This window comes from Apis florea, unplaced genomic scaffold (genome assembly GCF_048593485.1).
Source record: "Apis florea isolate Af1SG1 unplaced genomic scaffold, ASM4859348v1 contig_3170_pilon, whole genome shotgun sequence".
Lineage (NCBI taxonomy): Eukaryota > Metazoa > Arthropoda > Insecta > Hymenoptera > Apidae > Apis > Apis florea.
This window is the reverse complement of record NW_028256714.1, coordinates 2,237,141-2,256,341: the sequence shown is the minus strand read 5'-3', so window position 1 is coordinate 2,256,341 and position 19,201 is coordinate 2,237,141. Positions and strand designations below refer to the sequence as shown.

The 19,201-nt window shown below is 44.4% G+C and overlaps 1 protein-coding gene across 3 annotated transcripts in view; it reads left to right on the top strand.

Annotated features, from left to right (window-relative positions):
* The window catches only part of LOC100872005 (discoidin domain-containing receptor 2), a 139,046-nt gene that overhangs the window by 105,148 nt on the left and 14,697 nt on the right, over window positions 1–19,201 (top strand). For 2 of the 3 annotated variants that reach the window (XM_086910361.1, XM_086910363.1), the window contains 5 exons: window positions 4,966–5,421; window positions 8,665–8,872; window positions 9,055–9,606; window positions 9,734–9,831; window positions 10,529–17,740. In XM_086910361.1, coding sequence (XP_086766487.1) covers window positions 4,966–5,421; window positions 8,665–8,872; window positions 9,055–9,606; window positions 9,734–9,831; window positions 10,529–10,696 — 1,482 coding nt within the window. In that variant the 3' untranslated portion in view covers window positions 10,697–17,740. Of the gene's footprint in view, window positions 1–4,965; window positions 5,422–8,664; window positions 8,873–9,054; window positions 9,607–9,733; window positions 9,832–10,528; window positions 17,741–19,201 lie in introns of those variants that run through there. The other variant, XM_086910362.1, reaches the window with a different exon arrangement.

The window sequence follows — 19,201 nt, the reverse complement described above, 5'->3', positions numbered from 1 at the left end:
GAGAGAGAGAGAGAGAGAGAGGGGCGATTGGTTAGAGGCGACCGGAAACGAAACGGCCCACCCAACGAACGAATACACCGCGTGGTTAGCGGGGATAAATCTGCAGAAATTCGTGTCTCTTTCTCTTCCTCCTCCTGCTGCGAGGCTCTGTTCCCCGCTTAATTACACAACGACACTCGGCTTATCCGACGAATAATCTCTCGTAACAGCTCGGCCTGTTCTCTCGTGGACCGGCCAACCTCGGTGGTACGTGGCGTGCGGTTGTCAACGACCGTTTCACAGTCGGGGGAGGAGAAAAAAAGAAGACGAAAAAGCGGATGGGACGCGTCTAATATTTTTCAACGACCGTATTTGGCGCGATACACCTCGTATAAATTAAAATCCTCGTTGTCGTCCTCGCAAAAACTCTGCCTCTGCTTTTAGCCGACAATGAGCTAATCGCCGAGTATTGTATCGTAATTTTCGCATCAAGCTGTTCCGTTCTATTCCAGGGATTAATTTTGAAGTTTGGATTGTTGCGAGAATTCGGGAGGAATTGGAAAGGAAAGTTGGAAGTTGAAGAGATGCTGTTGATCTTAAACTTGTATTAATAATAGTGTATAATACAAGGTTATACAAAGACTGTTCTCGATTATTTCGAAGAAGGCTAGGTTTCGAGAGGAGGATGAGAGAGACGGCTGTGAAAAATTGTTAGCAGGGACGAGTTCTTTCGCAATGAGTCACAAAGAGAGTTTCGACTCTATCTCATCTCAATGTACTAAGAGAAGCATTATCTCGAGTTTGAGGATTAATAGGATTAAAAGGTCTGAATATTTGTAGCTCTTGTATATTAGAAAATATTGATGCGGGCTTGTGGATCTTCGTGAACGGAACAAAGGCGTTCTTACATACACGCTCAAGCTTCTTATCTTCCGCAATTAATATCAAACGCAACAGATATTCTCAATGTAAGTATACTTAACGTTTGTATAAAGATCACAGGAGAAGAACTTTGATAAGTCTATTTTGACTTGGTCGAAACCAAGTGCTTTAACCTCTCCCCCTTTCATCTACAAACGTACATAGCTTAACGAGGAAGAGAGGAGGATCGAAAAAGAAAGAAATAATACATTGAAATTTTAAATCCTCTTTTTAAACGTTTACAGATTTTAAATACGCGTATGTAGACAATCAATCGATAATTGATCGGTCACATTTCAATAGTTGAGAAATATTCTGTAAATTTATCGAGAAGCATTTAAATTTCAACATCTCGAAACGTTTATTTTTAATTTATATCGTTATAAATTATCAATTTTCTTTTTCGTAAATAATTAAACTTAGATAATTATTTCACATTAGAAATTCACGCGATGTACCGATTTGTCAATGACTTTTTATCGATCACGTTCCACATCGTTCGTCCGCGATAAGAATCGAAACTTAGAAACGTAGAAAACTTTCTACTTCTTTTTTCTTCCACTTACCAAAACTTTCGTTTCGCATCTTGGAAAATCCTCTCGTTCGGACCACCCGTCGCGTATATATCCGTCTAATTAAACCGTCAGACAGGTTATCCGTCACGATCTTTGCCGGGGCCATCAACGCGGCTTCTGTTCGGCGGACGAAGAGGCGCGGAAAACATTAACATAAAATGGGCGTTGGTGGTGCGCCACGCCCTGCCAATCTCTGCTCCAGTCCCGGCTTGGAATTTGTCCACGGGCGAAAGTGCCGCTAAAACGGATTTGGAACCGAATTTTTCTTCCTTTTCTTCCTCTCTTAAACGAAGAACGAGAGAGAGAGAGAGAGAGAGATCTCGGATGGAAACGTCTTTCGGGCGGAGGCGTGGGCGCGCAGAATAAATATCGAGATTACTTATTTTTCTTTCTGTTCAGCGGTGGACGAGTCGACGGCTCGTAAATGCCGTCGTATTTTCGCCGTTGTCGCCTTTCGTTCCCGCGGCGCGCCTCAACTTTTCTCGGAACGAGATGGAAATTTGTGGCGTCCCTTTTCGCGGATCTCGATTAAACGCGGCGAGAGGCGGCTTTGATCGAGCGCTCGTTCGATCGGTCGATGCGGATTTATACACCATCGCGTTATCGAATCGTTTAACGCGAGCAAGCCTTCTTCTTCCTCCTTCCTTCCCGCTTTGAGGCAAGGCAAGGAAACGGAGCTTATCTTATCTATCGTTTCGCGATGCGTACTTTGCCGGTCGGCGAAACACAAACGTAACTTCTCCTCTCCGCTCTGGCTTCTTCTTTTATTCTGCTTATTAAATTTATCCTCGAACGTTGAAATATCTTTATTTCCTCGAGTAATATCTTTTCCTACGCGCGCAAAGAAAATTTAAAAGTTGTCGACGGGAAATCGTACTCGGCGGGGACGTAAACACGCGTGTTCCTTTTATCGGTTATAATAAATTTATCGTGTATAATAGGTTGAGGTCTTCCAGAGTACTCGAGATACCTATCTTAATTTCAAAAAAAAGAAGAAGAAGAAAAATTCGACTATTCGCCAATCTTGGAATAGCGTGGAACGAAAACTTGTATCGAATATAAACTGTGAAGGGCTGTCCTCGAAATATCTTTATTATTCTCTAATAATTTCGCGGGAATAAGAAGAAAAAAAGATTTCGACCATTTAGCTCGTGATCTCGCGATAGAAATAAAATCATCGTTATTTACCCACGCCACTTTTCAACGAGGCGCAAAAACGTCCGGTTTAACTAAAATATCACCGACCCCTCTCTCCTCTTTTTCTTCTCCCCGTATCGTTGAATCAGACTTCTTTCAGAAGCGTTCCGTTTACAGCCGCGTATTTCGGCCCCTTAACGAGCGCGCCGCGCTCATTAAGCCGGCTGTAACGAAGCCGAAGCGAAACGTTGTGTCCACCGGCGCGACGCCAGCCGGAATTTCACGCGTGTCGGCTCATTGTATTTCGCTTCGATGCGGCAAACATCAGGGAATAACGAGCGCGAATAAAACGGTGTCAACTAATTACCGGACACCGCGGACGGCCATCATCTTTTAATCATCGCGTTTCCTTCCTCGACCGCCGCGAACAATCGGAAAACTGCATTCGTTGCAGGAAAAACTCGACACCGTTGGACGTTTCCTGTTTCGAGAATATGTCGCTGCGTCTGCTGTTTCGAGTTTTTATCGTCGAGGTTCAACAGTGCGATTCCTTTTCCTTTCTCTTCTTTTTCTTAATTATTTTAACGAACCCAGTGCGCGTGTTTTTTTTTTTTTTTTTTTCTTCTCTCGACAATTTCGAAAATGGATCGAGAGAATTGCTTGTTCCCGCACGAGGAAAATATTTCCCTCGAATCTTAAAATTTCTTTATTTCTCGCGCAATCTGAAACAATCGAGCTCCAAAAATCTCTCGAGTTGGAAATTCTTTTGAGAAAGAAAATTTATTTCTTCAAACGTTAAAATCTTCTTATTTTTCTGTTAACAAGAGCTCGAAAATGCCAATTTGAAAATTCTTCACTTCAAGAGTTTACCAGGTAACAACGCACGTTGGAGAGAAAAACCCCTCTCGGGTTAGAAATTCTTTGGGTCGAAGCGGTTCGAGGAACGTCGGTAGAAATGTCGTGGGCGTTGCTGGCCGCCGCGATTTCTCGTTTCACGCGTTCTCAGAGGGAACAAGGCGCGTTCTATTCCGCGCGGGCCGTTGTATATCGCGGTTGGGGATCGAGAAATTCCCGGTGCAGCATCGTCGAGGGTCGTCCCTTTCGAAACAAAGGACCTCTTATTTTCCACTTAACGGCTTGACAGCGCCACTCGACTCCTCCACGAGATTCTCACGTATGCCCGCTTACACCGTGCTTCGTCCTGACCCCGACAGGTGTATTACGCACATTATGCTCGAATCGTCTCATTATCGATACGATCGCCGATAGTTTATGGTATTTTAATGATACCGCCCCGAGAGAAACCGAATCGTAATTCCAAGTATATACGTGGATCCCTCCCTCCCTCCCTCCCTCCCCCTGGTGCCTCGTATGAATTATTCAAAAGATGTAACCTCGAGCGAGTTTCGCGTCAGGTGTTAATAACGATCCTTCAAGGTTGATAAGGACATATATCGAAATTTTCACGGGCGATTTGACCGGCTACCTTTAATTATCGTTCGTGACGCGAGGGCTGAACTTTTGTGCAGCCTCTATTAACACGTTCGTCGCCCATATTTGACGTTGACGTCTTCTTGTTCGAGAAAAATAAGATTTTTAATCCTTTGCACTCGTATTTACTAATGCAAATAGATGTATATGTAATAATAAAATGTGGGATAGCGATTGTATGGCGACATACGAGTGCAAAGGAAGTGGAATTTTAAAAGAAATTTAATGGAATAAACATTAGAAATATAGATATAAAATATGTACATTGGAATCGAAGAATTTAAAATTTAAGAACGATAGAAACAGAAAAGAGGGAAAAATTATACGCTGTGTGATAACGTAACAGGTTGTTACGAATTTTCACCGATAATACAGAAGTATGAGTTGAAGTTGGACAGCCAATCAGAGGCTTATATCCAAACTACTTAAGATTGACTTTAGAAAATCTTCGAACGGTTGAAACGAACGAAGTAGGAAGCGAGGAAATAGAAGTAGAGAACAAGTGATTCAAAATCAAAAGAGGTTACAGGTAGTTAATGAAAACTAATAACCCCAACGAAATTTTATTTTAAACTATACAAATAAAATATTAAAACTACTTCTTTCCGACGGTAAGACATTTGAGTCCCGAGATGAGAAACTCGATCGAATCACTGGCTGGCCGACGAACGTGTTTAAAGAACGGTAATCGCAGTGATTTAAATTTATCGGATTAGAGAGATTTATTTCAAATTAGATTTAGAGATTTCACGTTCCAATTCGGGCGAATAAAACTCCCGAGAACCAATAACCATTCCCATCTCGTGTAAATATATCCGTGGAGACTGATATTTAACCGAGGTGTGAATGGATGGTGTGACAGGTGATCGACGGGAACAAGAACACGTACCTGGAGTCGAAGCACGAGCTGGAGCCACCTATGTGGGCGAGCAAAGTCCGCTTCTGGCCGTACAGCTACCATCGTCGGACCGTTTGCATGCGGGTGGAACTGTACGGTTGCCCGTGGAACGACGGTATCGTGTCGTACTCGATGCCCCAGGGGGACAAACGCGGCAACTGGGAGTTCTTCGACGCGACTTACGACGGTTACTGGGACGGCCAGCTTCTGCGCGGACTGGGACAGTTGACGGACGGCAAGATCGGGCCCGACAACTTCAAGATGAGCTACTACGATTACGACAGGGGTCAGGGTTGGGTCGGGTGGAGGAACGACACCAGGTCCGGCCATCCGCTCGAGATCAAGTTCGAGTTCGACCACGTCAGAGAGTTCTCGGCCGTGCACATATTCTGCAACAATCAGTTCACCAAGGATGTCCAGGTAAGGATACATTTTACGTAAGAAGGTGGAGGGGAATATTTAGAAATGAAGTAACAATTTTGCGTGAGACAGAGATAGGAGTATCAAGAAAATAATTATTTCAATTTCCACGTAAAACGTATTCGAAATTGAATAATCTCGGTATTTTCTGGCTAGTGTAATAATCGAAATTGATATATATTATAGATAGAAGATATTCGTACTTTAAATTCAAGTAAAATTAGAAATTATCGGTCAAATTTTTGATACGTTATAAAAGACGCGGCGGAGGTTGATCGCAGTCGGTGTCGTGATTTCGACGCCTCGGAGGCAAAAGGAGGAGACGGGAAGGGAAACCAGAGCCTTCCCCAACGTTTGCGGGTCGTGATCTTCGTATCCCCACGAACAAGCCCTCCGGGCAGATTTTTGGCCCGGAGAACAGTCACGTATTTACGTTCCACAACATGCAGAGCGAAAGTCACGCTCTCGTCCGTTGCCTCTTCCATATCACGTGATATTCCTCGTTATTTCGTCAAACAATCCTTTCGTTATAATAAACCCTACAATTCTCTCGCGAAGAGAATAAAATCAACAAGAAGGAAGAAGAAGGAAAGAACTCCATCCGCTTTAAATTTTAATATTTTGATTCGTTCTCGATATCGATATCGAGCCCCCTCCCGTGCCCTCCGAATTTCCATCGTAATCCCCTTACCGGCCATCTCTTTGAACGCAAGCCCGGCCGCGTTATTTTCAAATTTCCTCTATGATCGTTCACCGAATATCCGCGAAAACGCGTGAAAAAAAAAGTGGAAGAGGGATAGATAGATGGATGGATAGATGGATGGATAGAGCACGACAGGGAGGAAATTGGAAGGGCCCGCGGCGGCGGTGACTCGGCAACGCGAGCAGGACTGCGATACAGAAAGTGTGCACGAAAAAAGGAAAAGAAAAGAAAGAAATAGCGATGAAAACTAGACGACCAGTGGAATACAAGGAGAGAGAAGTACGGGCCGAGGTGGAGATATAGAGGAAAATGAGGACGAGGATGAGAGAGGAGAGGGTAGATGGATGAAGGCGAGGGACGGAGAATCGTGACGAAATACGCGGCAAGATCTGCTGCGCTCTTCTTTAAAGCCTCGCTCGAGAGGATAAAAAGACGAGGAAAAGGCGTGAAATCCAGTTCTCGCGTTCGAGTCAAGGTCGGATGTAGAATGGGTAACGAGGCGCGACAACCAGGGTTGGCTCTGGTCGAGGATGAAAGGGGAAAGAGGAAACGAGGAGGAGCGCGATTTTACACACAGGGTGGTAACAACTGAATTTCTTCTGAACCCGATGGCGGTCGAATTTTCACGTAACAACCCTGTCCTCCGTATTTATTTCAATAGAGACCCTCCTCATTACCCTCGGGCCCATCCACGATCGAGCAGTCGAGAGGGGCGTCTTCTCGACAAACAACCGAGGTTGAAGGGACAAACATGGCAAGAGAAATGGAGAAGGTTAGAACGGCTCTCTTTGGATTTGGACTCGATTCCCAAGTTTGATCGCTCGAAACGCTCGAGCAAAGAAGATAATCGCCCAGAGAGGATATGCTCTCTCGACAACAACGATCTTGCTCGCATCGAAGGGATCTCGAACATGGACGCGAAAATGGAAGTTTTCCGGGGCCGGCGTTGATGGCCGAGGAATAGGCCTCGAAACGCTCTTCTTACCGGTATCAAGATTTATTTGAATGGAGCGGCTCATTACCCGGCTCCGAGGCTCGATTGTGCGCGCGCTAGCGACGAGGTGGCGAAGGTAAAGACGGCGACAGAAGCGTTGCTGGTGCATCGCCACGAAGGGAATCCTCCTCCTCCTCCTCCTCTTCTTCTTCTTCTTCTTCTTCTTCTTCTTCTTGTTCGAGAGAGAAGACGATGAAGGGAAGGGAAAGTTGAGAAACGGTGGGGACGATCGAGGTGGTGGTTGGGTGTTCTTTCTCTCTCGTACGCACAATGGTATAGCCGAGCAACGAGGCGGAGAGCAGATACGCCACGTATTCAAATACAATACCGACAGTCTGGCAAGTCGGCAGTCTACTCGCTCGAGGTATGAGGGCGAGCAAGGGGTGAGAGATGGTAGCAACCGCCCTTAAACGTCTCCTTCTATTAACAAGCGCCCGCTCGCGCGGATAGGACACGTCTTCTGAAAGACAGCACTTCAAAGCATCGCCAGTTTCGCTCTCTCTCTCTCTCTCTCTCTCTTCGTCCATCTCTTCCATTCTCTCGCGTTCCTCGAATACACCGTTACTCGACGACTACATCCTTAGTCGGGTTGCGCACCACGGTTTCGTGGCCGCCACGCTCGTCTTCCTCGGCTTCCTCACACTCCCTCACGCTCCCATCTTAGCCTGTTCGTCGACGAGCTGGTTGAACGGTGCTCCCTTGAAAATCCATACGCATCCCCGTCGTTGCGTTCGTCTTTGGGGCTAAGAGAGTTAGATAATCTCAGCTTTGTAATCTCCATTTCCAAGCCCTTCGCGGTATTCTACTCTTCGCCTCCCCTTTCCTCCCTCTGTTCTTCTACTTTCCTCCCTCTCTCCGTCGTCGTCCTGGCTACCTGTTTCCACCCTCACCCTCTCTCCCTTCTTCCTCCCCTCGGCTGGTATTCCGCTTGTGTATTAACTATCTTACGCTTTCTCGGTATGGAATTAGCATTCCACGCGTCTCCGCTCCGCGACAGAGCGGTGGTTCGTAATTATCGATGTCGTCGATGTCAACCGAGCGGTTGGCCCCTTATAAAGTTGCCCGTTATATCCGTGGTGTAAATAAACCACGGATGGTGTGTACTCGTGGAATACATAGCAGAACTTGTGCCGGAACTTGTGCCGCGGAACGAGAGCCTTTAAGATGCTGATTTATACGTATAATTAATGTTGAATATTAGCCACTATGTCATGTTTACCGCGCACAATATAAGCGGCTTCGTTTCACCGTCTGGAACAACGACCTTTGGCTGTACGGCCTGTTTTATATATATTTCGCGGTTAACGCGATTTACGAGTATAGCCCGGCTATACTCGTGATATCCTCCTCGTTTCTCCACTGAATTATGGAATAAGTTTTCGCGATGACGAGAGATTGGTTTATATTTACATCTCGCTCGGAAACGAAATATGCTCGATCACCGACACCGAGCGTTTTATTTCGAGAATAGGAGAAGAGAGGAAAGAAAGAAAGAAAAGAAAAATATGAACGAATTTTCTTTTTTTTTTTTTGTCACGATTCTCAGGTGTTCTCCGAGGCTAGCATAATGTTCAGCGTCGGTGGCAAATATTACACGGGCGATCCGATCGTGTACTCGTACATGGAGGACAGGATCTTCGAGCACTCGAGGAACATATCGATCAAGCTTCACCATCGAATCGGCAAGTTCGTTAAGCTGAGGTTCAGCTTCGCCTCGAGGTGGATCATGATCAGCGAGATCACCTTCGACTCTGGTAATTACCATCACGTTTCAAACCCATATTAATCGAAAGTTAGAAGAACAATTAGCACGCGATTTGTATCATTTAAAGAAATATTATACGTTCTCTCGATTGAATTCTCCGATTCCTTTCCAATTTCTTTCTTTCGAAAAAAATTTTGTTTCGCGCGAACGAATATCTTCTTTTCGTCGCAGATATCGCCCACGGGAATTTCACCCCTGAATCACCGCCCACGACGGAAGCCCCGAGGCTGAGGGATCGAATCTCGGCACGGGACAATCCTTTGCAAGCCGAGGTTCCGGTCGTGAAGCAGGACGATTCGAATTACATGGCGGTGATAATCGGCGTTCTGACAGCGGTGATCCTCTTGCTCGCGGTGGCCATCTTCTTGATCATCACGCGGCACAGGCAACGAAAGAACTTCGCAAGCCCACTGGGCACGAAGAGCGCGATCCCCTCGAGCAATCATCAACACCTGTCCCCCGAATCCGCGTACGGCACAACGGAGAAAGATCCATCGTTGATGACGTACAGGGTGGAGGAGTTGGACGACCGGTACGCTGGAACCAAGCTGACCACGCTTCCACGAGATCTGAACGATCGCCTGTTGGGGGACGTGAGGCTGGACGAGTATCAGGAGCCGTTCTACGAGAACAAGCACAGGGAGCCGCCTCACGCCGCTTATTACGGGTACAGCACCGTCGTTATAGACAACAAGGACCTTCACGACAACGTTGAGCAGTCTGGTAAGCGTCAACTTCATCATCGTTGACACTCGTCTCGAGTCGCGTCCACTCGATTCGGGAAATTAATGGAATTGCAAATATTTTCGAGTCTTCGATTTTTTTTTTTTTTTTTCTCTTTCAATTGCAGATGCCACCTACGATTACGCAGTACCGATGCCTGTGCCTAGTGTGAGCAGCGATCAGGACAGCGTTTTCTCCAAGTCCTCGTCGAGGGGTAGCGCGAAGGTAAATGCGCGATCTTAACATTTTGTATATCGGATACTTTATATCGCGAATGGTTTAAGACAGAGCGTGAAGTACATCATTTTTTTATATCATATATATCGTTCGAGAAGTTCATCGAAACGTTTCGTTTCGTGATTGTAGAAGATCTTTCTCCCTTCCGCATCATTTCTTTCGATCTGTTCGGTCGCGCACATTTTCTTGTTCCGCTAATACCCATGAAGTGGGTCAGATCTATTCCCAAGCATCTTCTCGTTCGTTTCCAGTGCATCTTACGCGGTATATCTCGGTGGCTAGCAGTCGAGATATTCCCTCGAAACAAAAGGAGATTTGAAGCTCTCGAGTTTTCTCAAACTCGCGAGTTCTCCCCGTATCTTTGAGTTACGATCCTCCTCACTTACGAATCTCACTATTCGATACTTTCCCATTCAAAAATTTACAACAAACCCGAAAATTGTTCTTCGCTTAAATGTAACAATTCATTCAACGATATTCAAAAGCAAATATTCGATCGTTAGATGCAAGAAAATTCAATCACGGTATCATAATGACAACGTAGACACATACATAAAATGATGTACCACGTTCAATCGTTATAATTATATTTAAGATAATGTAAAACGAAGACGACCGGTTAAGATTAGGCCGGTCGCGTTAAATCTTCCTTTTTTCTTTTTCCCTGTTCGTTGTTTGGAATTAGGCGTGCTTGCAGAGCTTCTTCCCCCCGCCCCCGCCCCCGATGAGCGCGCCACCCCCACGAGGATCCAGCAATCTCACGTACTCGAACCCGCCGAGCCCGGAACCAGTTTGCGAGCGCGAGCGCAGAGGAAGCAAGCGCCGCGAGCACTCGATGCACAGATACGCGTAAGGACACGCCAACCGCTGCTGCGCACCGCCGCCGAATCGAAGGTACGCGACAACTGTTCGCCACTGTTGAGAAATCGAGAGATCCTTCGGCATTCTCGCACGTCCCTTCCCCAATCTTCCACTTTGTACTCGATTCTTGCAACGATCCTCTCGAGAAAAAAAAAAAAAAAAGAAAAGAAAAAGAAACATACACGGCGATGGATGTGTGAAGGAGGTGGCGTGGAAAAGGTTCACCGGAAGGAGGAGGAAGAAGAGGAAGGAGACGAATCGACGACGAGTTTCTGCGCGAGATCGAGGGAAATTTTTCGTTGGCGCCAAAACTCGCTCTACCTCTCTCTCTCTCTCTCTTTCTCTCTATCTTTCGAGCGGTCCAATTAGAAAAGAAAGAGAAGAAGAAAAAAAAAAAGAAGAATAGCGAGATCGCGTGGATATATACGAAGCCAACTCGGTTCTCGATCTCAAAATGGAAAAATCTTTCTCGACGAGCACTGCCATTCGCGCACTTTCCAAGCGTATGTTATACATACATATATATATATACCCGTAGAGTAGAGGCGTACACCGTCGAGTGGCGCGCACAAGAGGGACGACTCGACTCGACTATCTACTCGTAAGGTAGGAAACGCGTAACCGGAGTTGTAACTACAATTGGCATATCAGTTTAACGGCAACGCGCTGCCGCCGAGAGACGACGACTCCTCTCTGGAAATTCGCCCGACAACAGGCTTCTCTTCCCCGCCTTCAACACGCCGCTGGAAATCGAAGCCTCGAAACGATGCGCCCACGATGCCATCTCTATTTTCTGCCAATTTTAATGGCAGGATGGATAAGAAGGATAATAATACAGGTACAGGTGTTTGTCATAGCGCGGACTCGACTTCGCTAGGTTAAAGTGTCTAGATGATCTAGAAATTTCGAAAATAGATAGATCAGGCTACCAGTCTTTACCAGAGTTGCTTTTTAATTCGAAGAGAAATATTAAGAACCACGTGATTCTAATTCCATATAGGAATGTTTTAACCAAGGAGGGAAGAGTATTCGTCGATGCAAAAATATTCGTGAGGATTCGTGAGAAAAACGATCCTTGTCACAATCAATCCAAGATTTCGTCGCGATTTTATAAATATCGATCGCAATACTTTTCTTCCTCCGTAATAAACGATACGATAAAATATAATATTTTCTTACGAAGAATTTTTTCAAGATTTTAAAAAATATATCCCGTTCTTTTGGGAGAAGAAGTCTCCCAAAACTCGTTACGTTTTTAATTACGAATCCTTCCACGCAAACTCGACGCGCAATACAACTCTCCCTACAATAAATTCGAGATCCGCACGTGTTCCAACCGACTTACTTTTCATATACTCGTCAGGGATTAAACGAGGCTTCGATTTCACGGTCACGTCGAAATTTTCGTCGAAATATTCTTTTTCCAAAAAAAAAAAAAAAAAAAAAAAAAAAAAAAAAGAAGAAAAAAAAACAGCGCCGTTTCTCAAACAACCTTTCTCTTCTCTTCCGCCGAGATGAACTCTTCCCCCCCACTGTGCTGGGGAAACACGCGCGAAAAAGTTATCCCGCAACCATTCCTCCACCCCTTCCTAAATTCCAAAACTCGGAGGGAGTTACACAAGGTTTAGAAGCCGGGGGTGGAGGAAAAAAGAGGAGGGAAAGGGGGAAGAGGGCGGAAGGTAAAGAGAGTCATATTTTTCGTTGATACTGCCTCGCGTGTTCTTTCCAACGTTTTCCCCGCCCGCTGCCACATTTCTTCCGCGTCGGTAAAAAGCCGCGAGCCGCGTTTAGCAGCTTCGTTAGGGAGGCTGCCGCGTTCCTCCTTACCGGGAGGGGGAAGGGAATCCAGAAGAAATTGCGACTCGCGCGTTTCCGCGCTGGAAAAGAAAGAAAAAAAGAAAAGAGAAAAAGAAAACGCGATAAGGAAGGAAGGAAAACCGATCCGCGAGAGAAGGATTTCCAGAAGGAGTCGCGCGTGGTTTAATGGTTTCGTGTGTACGACGCGCATGTGCGAGCGGATCGAGCTCGCTATCGATTCGTGGCTAGCGATGAAAGGGATTTAAAGAAAAGAAAAAAAAAACTGTTGGACGAAGAGGAAGAAAAAGAAGAAGAAGAAGAAGAAGAAGAAACGAAGGAAAAAGCCCTTCACTTTCCCTTCTTTCTTTCTTCTCTTCGTTCCGATAAGATATTTATTCGATGGCGCGACTTGATAATTAATTACCGGTTAATTGTCTCCGGTAGTGCGGAGTATAATAATCCAGGTGACGGTGAGGGGGGGGGGGAAAGAAAGAAAGAAAGAAAAAAAAGAGAAAGGGACGTCAGGTATTGTCGTGGCACAGGAACGAGGTTGGGAAGAAAGGAGAGACGGGAACGCGTGTGGAAGATCGACGCGGTGATATCGAACGGTAGCCGTTTAAGGGAAGGGAGAGGGAAGAAAGGTACAGGTTTCAGGGGGAAGGGAGAAAAGATTTGTGGGGAAATGGAGAGAACGTTAGCGAGCTTCGATCCCCGCTTCACACACAAGACTGACGTCAGATAAATAATTGAATATCCCGATATTGTGCTATGTAATACGCGCAGATAGTGTACACGCGCGCATGCGCTCGTATTTCGTCGTATTATTTATTATATATATATATATCGCGGCATACACAGCGCCCCGTAAACGGATCTTTAATTTATATACGTATTATACGTACACGCGTATATATATACATATGTATATGCGAGGGATGAAAGAAGAAGAAGAAAAAAAATATATATATATATTATAAATAGATATATAAATACAACAAAGATAACGCGGTAATTATATCGTGCGTCGGTGAATTTTAAGCGTAATAATATAACGATATATATATATATATTGTATAAGCCCAACTTTATTTCTCTATCACTACCGACATCGCCTTCATGCAACGAGGAAAAAAAAAAAAAAAAAAGAAAAAGAAATCGAAGGATTTACCGACGTAATAAGGAATCGACAATACAGGGATAAGACAACAATAATTAAATACATGTGTACGTAAATGACGAAGATTAAAAAAAAAAAAAAAAAAAAAAAAAAAAGAAAAAAAAAGAGAAATAACGCGAGGAATAATGGTAAATAGATAGACACCGTGTTTCACGAAGCGAGGATGGAGAGAAACCGACCACATTGTGATATATTAAGAAAACTAAATAATAAAGTAAATCGATCGAACAAACGAAGGGACGAGACAAAATTTACGCGAGCTTTCGTTGAGGAGAAGGCTGTTCGTTGAGAATTTCACGACACCCCCCAATTTCTCACTTCCCTATTTTATTCGAACGATCCTCGAGACGTGTATAGAACGCTTGCAAAATATACATATTTATATATATATATATATTTTCGATTTACACACAGACACACACACACACGCGTACACTTTATAACATACATCTCCTTTACCTTGTTACCGAAACGAAAGATCGTCTTTAACGAGATTGTTCAACGAAAAGCTCCTCTCACTCTCTGGACACGCGCGTGTAGCAGCATCTGACAACGATCGGGAAAAACTTTACCTATGTATATTTAGTGTTTAATCGTCGCCACCGTAGAAAGGTAAACCGTAAGAGTGACAGCTTCGAGTGCTTCGAGTGTAAATATAACCGTTAGGGACCTCGTGACACACGTACAACACGTACACACTCTCTCACCTATACACACACACACACACACACCTTTCAAGCGCCTTAAGTTGGGGGGAGGGGGGGAGGGGGAGGGGCACTGAGCAAATAAAATTGGTCGCAATAATAATCGTCGTTTTCTTGCTCGCTCTTTCAGTCGTTGTTGTCTTTTACCTTTCATTTTTATCAATGACGAAAGATCGAAGGGGAAAAAAGTAATTGTAATAACATATATATATATATATATATAAAATGGTGGTTCGACGAGAAAAAAAAAATAGAGGAGAAAGGAGAGAAAGAAAGAGAGAGAATTATCCTTTCAAGCTTCTCTTTCTCTCGCCCTTAAATTCGTCGCAACGATGAGAAAGTTTTCATCGCAACGCGCGCGATCTTTTCGAGCTTCGTTACATCATGGATCGTTCTGGATCGCGTCGACAGGGAAAACGGAGATCCCTTATCGCGGAGCAATTTTTCACCAAACTTCTGCAATAACCGAGCATTAAGTACCTTGAACTTCTCGTGCACTTCCGGCACTCAGCTCTTTCGAATAATCGTCAATTTATCTTAAAGCGTGCACAGACGGTGAAAGGGAACACGATTCGTTAAAGAGGGATTAAATCAATAACTCGGTGAGAATCGAAGAAGCTTTTCGCAGATTCGGTGATAAAAAGTAGAAGAGGAAAAAGAAAAAAGGGGTATATATAAAAAGTGAAAAATAAAAGAACGGGTGAGCGAAAGAGGATCGTCGTTAAGTAAGGTGCTCACACACTCCCTTTCTCTCTCTCTCTCTCTCTCTTCTCTTTAGGATACGAGTAGGAAGATAAAGATGACGAAGGACGGTACTCTCGTGCCTGCTCGCAAGCGTACTTCTTAGGATACTTTATGGTTCCTTTGTGCAGCGGAACTGCTGCATGCTGCCGACATGTCAATGACAACGGTGCGCGCCGAGTGTGCACCGAGATCGTCGCGATATCGCACGCTCGTTCTAAATCGTCCCTCCAACTTCTCCACACCGGCCTTATTCACCCGCGTTTTATTAAACTCTACACTCTCTCTCGCGAACGAGACTCGCGTTTTATCCCCGGATACACTCTCTACATCATCCACCGCGATTTCACCTCGCACGGGCGATAATTCTTCCCGAGATCGTAATAATCGCGGGCGAAACGAGTCGTTGGACGATCTTCCATCCGCTATTCGCGAGATTAGATGTCGTTTTTTCTTATTGAATCTCCCGCTAATTGCTCAAATTTTTACACGTAAACAGCACGAAGAATCAGGAGTTGTGCTCCTTTCTTTTCCACCACTGCCTTACGCGCAACACTCGTGTCTTTGGAAATTCCAGTTCACGGATGAATACACAGAGTATCGTCTAAAAGAGAATTAGAATTCTTCTCCGATCTCGACGATCTTCCTCCCGACTTTCGATCGAATCCATACGATTACCATACCGCCGCGACTCCTGTTTCCTGTGGCGCGCCCTTTTACGAGCCCGTGATCTTTTATTCCGCGCCGATGCGATACACGGTCCGGCGATATCGTTCGCAGATACGGTTGGCGATCGGTTCTGCGTCGTTGGCAGAGGAAACTTGGCGTCCATAAATCAGGGACGTTACAACCCTTTTTTTCGATGAGAAATGCGAGGGAGGCTCGACGATAGCGAGGGGAAGGGAAAAACTGGCCCGTTTCTTATTCGGCGATGTACGAGTGCGTGCGATCAGGGAGGATTAAAGTGAGAAGAAAGTGGAACGAGCTTTGGAGCAGGTATTGTGCAACAACGGTGGATAGATCTTTTGCAAAAGTGGTGGTATCTCGGTCGTGGTGGAGAACGGAGATGAAGTTATACGTCGATTCGATGGATTGGTGGTTAAATGGTGTGAAGGCAATTGTTTTGTCGAATTGGGATTTTGGAAGATGTAATTTAGAGGGAAGGAGTAAAAATTCAAGTGAAATTTATCTATTTTATTTTGCTATTGCGAATTAGGCTTGTGTATATGGTGAATAACAGTTTAGAAGAATAACTCGAAGATATACGATCAGTCGTCTTTACGAAAATTTGTTCAACAGTGTGTGTGTGTGTATAATAACGTATAGAGTAATTTTTTTTATTAACACTTATTGATATTCGTGAATGATGAAAATTTGAAGAACGTTAATTTCACGAACGCGAAGAGATTTTGTACGAGGATTATTTATACGCGACTGATGTATATATCTTCGTATAGTAAAAGGTATCAATTGATATCTTGTGATCTTGTGAAACTATAACGATAGTAGGTGCAATTGGATAATAGTTGGACGTCGATCTCGGTCTACTACTAGTTCTCGGTCAAATCGAAACTCCATGGAGACGAACGCTCGTTCGTCGATATCTCTGAATAAAATATAAAACGAGAACGCCTCTCGGTGAGAAGTTGTTGGATTGACCTGAGCTACCTCGTCATTCGGCATCGATCGTGCAAATATGACCGATGTTGGGTATTTACACGCAGCTGCACAAGCACACGCGAAACGCGGCGAGCATGCACGAGAATTTTGGAAATAACAACAAGAACAACAACAACAACGATCGTGTTTATATATATATATTCATAGTTTTTAACAGGGACGACGATTCTACTGATATACATATATACATATTGTATTCTCGCCACCCCGAAACTAATAAACGCGCCGCATTATCTCTCAATATGTATATAGCGATTGTAATTTATACAAAAAGAAAAAAAAAAGAATATGTGTAATAACGTATTATAAATAAGCCTGTCGAGACACATGGAAGACGCGACCACTTTTGTACATAACATTGTAACATATAGCGGTTAAAGTGTAAGAGAGGAAACAAGTGAGAGTGCAGCGAAGGAGAGGGTGAAAATTTGCATTTAAGAATAAGGCGCGGAATGAGTGAATAAGGCGAGGAATGGAGGAATTAATAATAACGATGAAAACGAAAAAAATAATAATAATAATAATTAATAATAATAATTAATAATAATTAATAATAATAATAATAATAATATTAATAATATTAATAATAAAAAGATACCACTGTGAGTGTAATTATAATTGATCAATAGTAATAACGAATACCGGATGCATATTTGATATTTGTGTGCCTGTATCCTTTTGTATGCTAACGAGATAGAACGAAAAATAAAACTATACATATTATATTGTACTAATTGCGACGTAGAGAGGGAAAAGAAAAAAAATAATAATAACTACGAGTAAACGAGGTGTAATGTGCACACACGAATACGCGTGGTAACACGTACACACGGGAAAACACACCCTTCCAAGTTGCATATACACACAGAGAAGAGACACAGACACAGAGACTATCTGTCCTGGGTTGGACGAAAATAAAACTTTTAGCGAAGCGAAATCGAGTCTATAAATATCCGGCAGGATCCAATGACGATTCGTTTTATCCCTGATTTATAGATCCATTCCTTTTCCCTTAAATTTAATTTACTTTTCGAGGAATCTTCTTTTTTTATACACGAATATTTTCTACCGATCTCGACGCGACACGAGAAACGTCTTGGACACGAGAGACGTCGAAACAAAGATCGATACCCAATCGAGTAACATTTCTGTCCCGATTGAATCCACGATTAAATCCCCGCAGAGATTAGAAATCAACCGGGCAAAATTACGTAGTACTATATTTGAAGCAATCACGCCACAGGATTAATTATAGGAAACGAATGCAGGAAATCCGGTTGATCGAATTATCAGGATTTCATCAAGGCGGGGGGATATCAACGACAGGCAAGGTATACGTGGCCGATCGAGCGTGGACTCATCGGAAGCTAATTACCAGGTAATAGTACGATAATCCGGCTACCCGATGGCCGAATGCGGAACCGATCGAGCTTCCGTAAATGCTGCTTAACCTTAATGAATGGATACGCGTTGAAAGCGTATTCGAACTCTTCGATTATTATTGCCTCGGCTATCATCTCCACGAACCTCGACGAATCCTTCGATCCTCGTTCGAGGGAGAGGAAAGAAAGGAAGAAAAAAAACTCACGGACGTGCACGGGGGAGAGATTAAAACGTGGCGTGGAAAACGTGGCGGAGGATAATAAGGGTGGAAGGTAATAACCGGGAGAAAAGTCGGATGTATCATGGATCCAGAGGCCACAAAAATTGTCCGCTGCAAACGATCCCGCGCGACCTTTGGGAGAGATTTTACAAGCGGGACCGATGTACCCGCCGCCTCGTGACACCCATCCACCACGAGTCCACCGGTGTGGCTGGGTGTACTCCTTTCATCGCGCTAATTTGGCACCGTCAACGACCGTCATTTGTCATTCTAATGGCCAGAAAACGAAGGGCCACGCGGTTTTTAATGACTGCAAACCGACACACAACGCGACGCACACCACCTCGCGCTTTTCCTCCTCTTTAATTCGCTCCTCGACAACTCGCTCTTCACGCTCCATCGTCCGCGTGTTCCCTTCCATTTCGTTTCCCCATCCTTTCTCCATTCTTTCTTTTTTCTCTCTTCTCTTCTTCCTCCTCTCCCCGCTGCTCGTTCATTCAGGTATTTTCTTTCATCGAGGAAGCGAGCGCGCAAAGACGAGCCCGATATGCCTCTCCCCCCCTTCCTCCATTCTCCCTTTCTTCCCTTCCCCTTTGAGCTCTTACATTCATCCTTTTTGCACACCGCTCCCTTTCAACGTTTTCGCGTTTCAGAATCCTAACCCCCTCCCTCCACTCCACCCCCACGGGCGGTCTTAAATCCTAGAACGCGAAACGGTAAGATGCACGGCGTGTTTAAAAATGTATTCTTCCCAAACGTTGAACGCGTATACACACGTTCCGAGTTATATCCCCG